The sequence below is a fragment of the Nyctibius grandis genome, chromosome 5 (genome assembly GCF_013368605.1).
Source record: "Nyctibius grandis isolate bNycGra1 chromosome 5, bNycGra1.pri, whole genome shotgun sequence".
NCBI classification, from domain to species: domain Eukaryota; kingdom Metazoa; phylum Chordata; class Aves; order Nyctibiiformes; family Nyctibiidae; genus Nyctibius; species Nyctibius grandis.
The window spans coordinates 57,351,560-57,356,087 of NC_090662.1; the positions used below are offsets into that span (position 1 = coordinate 57,351,560).

The window sequence follows — 4,528 nt, forward strand, 5'->3', positions numbered from 1 at the left end:
GGGGATTGGGTTTTGGCAATCAATCAGATGTGGAACTACACCAGGACCCTCCCATTTGCTGAAATGCTTCAGTCCCTGGACTAAGGAGAACTTTGCTTTAACCCCGGTATTTTCTGACAGAGGATCTCACTATCTTTGGACTGCTTTCCCAAAGTCTGGGATGAAAAGGGAGCAAAAGGACTAATTCAAAGGTTCTCCTCTTGTTGTTTTCCTGCTTAAAAAAGGGAAAACTCAATGATAATAGAGGCAGCAAGATTGCAGGCTCCAAAGCTGGATCCAATGGGTCTTTTCCCAGATAGAAGAGAACAGACTGAGAAGGTGGAATAAGGATCACATGCTACAGGATGGTGTAACATGAGGGAAAGCACAAGAGCATTGACATAGGAACACTCACATTGAACCACAGAAGGAGAGGGCTAGCACATTAGCTTAAAAAAACATGAAATCAGTCCCCTACAGTAAAAGCTAAATAAAATGTCATTTATATAAAGAACACTTAGGGAAAGAAGACAAGCCTTAAGAGGTGAGAAAGGCAGGAGAAATTGGGAATCAGTGGAAAGGACAGCCTGCCTCTGCCCAAGGAAATAGCTGTGTGCTGCAATTAGCTACATGGTACGACTCCTGCACTGTGATTGTGTTGCAGTTCTGAACTGCTGGTTGGTTTACTGCTGTTTCTAAGGGCAGGAGTGCTGAATAATAAAAGCTGTACTCTGGACTGCCAACAGGAATGTCCTTTAGCTTTTGGTGCTGAAGCTATGTTTTAAATGAAAACTGCTAGCTTTTATTTCTGGAATAACAGTACCGGATAACTATAGCACAGCCATGGATTTATAGCAATGCTTTATGCATGGGGATCGATCTTTTAGGCAGGATTTGCTCTCCTCTCCACAACCACTCTTGCTTTCATGAATATGTTCAGCATAGAAAAGCTAAGCTGGGGGGAGGCAGTTCTTATGCAACGAGGCTCGCCAAGCTGAAGGCAATAATTAAAAATGCCATCTCCTCTTATGAATATTATGTAGCTACAACAAAGCTCACTCATTGCCTCCAAAAAAAAGCCCTTCCTTGGTGCCAGGGTAGCAGGGAATCTCAGTGCCTTCCCTGAGAATTTAAGTGGTTATGAGCGCCTCACCACTCACCAGCACTCAGGCTGCCAGAGACCAGGAGACACAAATCAATAGGGTTAAGTGGATTCGCTCTGTGCTTGCCTGCATATACACATCCTAACCTCCCCCTGCCTCCCACCTGCTCTGCTGTTCTCTCTCTCTGGGAAACCACCATTTGCCTGCTTGTCCAGACAAGCTCCAGAGCTTGAAGTTGCCAGGGGGTGAAGAGAAAAGCCTTCCTGCTGATGGAGGGGGGGTGGGTGTAAAGGGAGACTTGCCCCATGCTAAATACAGGGAAGAGGGAGCAACTAATGCAATACCATCTTCTGCTAGATGAACCGGGACTGCTGGCACTGTCTGGTGACAGATCATAATGATTCTCTGTCTTTTTAACCAGCAGCAAACATGTCCCAGGGAGCAAATGCCTTGTGTAAATATGTATGCGCCTGGGGACAGTGCAAGTGTCACACAGGGACCTCCCATCGAAGGAGAGGAAACACAATGTCATTTGGAGTGCTGCTGCTTTGGAATTGCAACTACTCAGGAGCACAAAAGGAATGAATAGTAGGATTAATTCACTTAGCTATTGATCTCAGACACACACACTTTCATTTAACATTATTAGAACAGCCAGAGTCTCATGGCTTATAGCTGGTGAGCAGTACAGCAGAGACAACATTTGCAAGCCTTTTTTCCCCCTTGCTGATGAGGTAAATCTTAGCAGCAGATTCCTTATGGTGAACCCCTGGGGAAGGGTCTCCTTCTACATAAAAACAGCCTGATGTCTGGACTGGTGACTCTGATCCTGTTCTCTACAGATACACTCTGAGCAACTAATTGGTGGCCTGAATAACATGAGGATATACCCACGAAACTCCTATATAGAAAGCTGTGGGGGAGAGAAGGAAGAAAAAAGAATGGGCTTGATATAATTAGATCTGGACATACATGCACACCCATGCACACAGTATCTCAGCTAAACAGGGGAAAAGTTAACCACGGGAAAAGTTCAAATATAGCTTCCCCTTATCTCTGTACACATGAAGAGCTACAGCAGTGAGACAAGACAGGGTATGGTACGGGGAGGCATTAAGACATTTTTCGGTAGTTTCATCACATGGAGCATGAGGCCTGTTCAGGGTCCTGAATAACTTCTTTGCCAAATTAATCTGCAAAGGACTTTCTCATAACTAGCTCTTAAAAAACCACCCTGCCCATGACCAGATGGATGCAAGGGTCAAAAATAAGTTTCAAAGGTGATGAAGACCATGCTGGGATCTGTGGAGTCACCAGGTGACACCAGTAGAGATGCTGGCACCTTAGATGATCCCAAACTGGGCCAGCTCATGCAGTTCCAGATGGCTGAAAGCTTCCCATGGGCAAATCACTGTGATATCTGCAAAAGAGAGAGAATGAGAAATGGGTTCTGGTCACTGCATTTCTTGGGTTTCTTTTGTATTAATAGAAAGGCTGATTTACTCAGGAAACATTAGTGACAGGAAGAGCAAGAAGAATGAGACTCCACTTGAAGGTTAAATGAGCAGATGAGCTCTTCAAATCTGGTACTACCTCTCAGACCGAAACAGATCTGTGTATCTTCTCCTGTGCCATCTTTCTCCGTAAGCAAAAGCAAACCAGCATTTCCTATAGTCTCTTCAGTGGCTGTGTAGACTGGTGTGAAAATTCATTCTGGTTATGTGGTTTCTCCTGTTCTTATAAACTGCCTGTAGCCAAACTGTGATCTCCTTGAAGACATGTGCAATCTTAAATCAAATGCTGAATAATTTGGTCTGCATCATTCAGGATCTGTAACTCATTGATAGACGCAGTTGTTATTGACCCCTAAGAAGTTCTGACTGGCTACAGCTCATCCAGTTCGTGTTTCTCAATCCCAGATGGGTGTAAAAAATTCTTAAAATTAGGATTCTGGTGATAATACAAATACTTATCAGCTGGGATTTAGCTCCTGTGATTTTTGTTATTAATAGCTTAGCATTTGGCATTTCTTTGAGAAGATCATGCTGCTGAAATTCTTAGCCAGACTATTAGCAGAAAACAAAGACAAACAAGCACATTTGCAGCCAAATGAAAGTATTCAGAAATTGAAGCATGCCTAAATAGCCTTTCTGCCTTGTAACGTATGTAAGCATAAGCATGACCGTGGCAGCTTGCAGAAGGAGTACTAGCCTTCTCTGGTGACCCTGAAAGCTGCAGAGAGGCCAGGGAGACAGAGAGGACACCCCAGACTGTCTTCTCCCATGCTGAAGCATGACTGCGCTTGTGTTAAAGCAGGGCATGACAACAACATCCTGCAGCACTTACCTGTGCCCAGTCCCTCCATGCCTGGGATGTCATCTCCAAACCTAGGGGAGAAAAGAACAAGCGAGGGGTGAGTTTGGGCCAGCAGCACCCAGGGAAGGGGAACTGCCCTGCATCCGCAGCCAGGGAAGGAGAAGTGTGGGCGGGCAGCAGATGAGAAGGAGCAGATCCAGGCGGGAGAGCTGATGGCACCAGGGGGCAGGGGGAAGCCTCCTGGCTCCTTGCTCAATGGGAGATGGTACTGCAGGAGCCCAGCTTAGCAGTGGGGAGTCACCCAACTAGTATGATTTCTTTTCTTTCCAAAATGCCCTTACCCTTTTACTCCTTTTTTAGGAGGCTTGCTCTTGAACTGCCTTGTCTGTCTCTGCTTGAACTTGGGAGGCCCCTTGCGTGGGGTAGTGGGACCGGTTGGAGCATCTCCAGTGTTGAGGTTGGTGGCTGGATTTTCACTCATCGCTGGGCTGCTGTGTGTGGCAGGCGCACACCTCTCTCAGACTCCTCTGTCTGCAAGATAACAGCAAGGACTGACACAACACTCTGCTTATCATTTCTAGATATCAGTAGTCAGGTGACAGAATTACGAAAAGTATAATTGTGACAGGATTACAGATAAAGACATCAAGCATAAAGAACGATTGTAATGCATAGCAAGTAAGCAGGATAGCGCTGCCTTTCATCTGGCATGCTTGAATTAAGATGCCAAACAAAGGACACTTGAGCTAAGGACTGGTTCAGGATACGACTACTAGGAGCCACAAAGACACACTTAGGGCTTAGAGAAATATCCTGTCCTTCAGAATCATCATTATATATGTCATCTGTTCTTATACTTGTGCCTAAGCAGTACCTTTTGGACACTTATGGAGATGCGATACTGAGCTAGATGAGACGTTAGTCTGGGTGCAGCTGCAATTAGGGTGTCATGTTTGTCAATATCAACCTTAAGGGAAATAGCACAGGAGCTTTAAAAGATTGTAAAGAAGGCTAAGGCAAAGCATTGGAGACTGTCTTTTAGACAGAAGTTAATTTCTCAGGATTTGGGAGAGTAAAGCCTGTAACTTTCCCCAGGATATGTCTATTTTTTATATTTTTGAGCATTATAT

At 45.0% G+C, this 4,528-nt stretch overlaps 1 protein-coding gene across 1 annotated transcript; it reads right to left on the reverse strand.

Moving 5' to 3' along the window:
- Nucleotides 1–2,425: 2,425 nt before the first annotated feature.
- On the reverse strand, nt 2,426–3,879 carry PDE6H (phosphodiesterase 6H). Its single transcript, XM_068402152.1, has 3 exons — nt 3,740–3,879; nt 3,429–3,469; nt 2,426–2,502 (listed from the first exon to the last, which is right to left on the reverse strand). The coding sequence occupies exons 1-3, from the start codon at nt 3,877–3,879 to the stop codon at nt 2,426–2,428; spliced, it is 258 nt and encodes an 85-aa protein (XP_068258253.1).
- Nucleotides 3,880–4,528: the final 649 nt, after the last annotated feature.

Coding starts and splice junctions, on each gene's coding strand:
- PDE6H (XM_068402152.1), bottom strand. CDS start 3,879: ATGAGTGAAAATCCAGCCACCAACCTCAACACTGGAGATGCTCCAACC. Junction 3,470..3,739: donor CCTAAAAAAGGAGTAAAAGG/GTAAGGGCATTT, acceptor TTTCTCCCCTAG/GTTTGGAGATGACATCCCAG. Junction 2,503..3,428: donor CATGGAGGGACTGGGCACAG/GTAAGTGCTGCA, acceptor TCTCTTTTGCAG/ATATCACAGTGATTTGCCCA.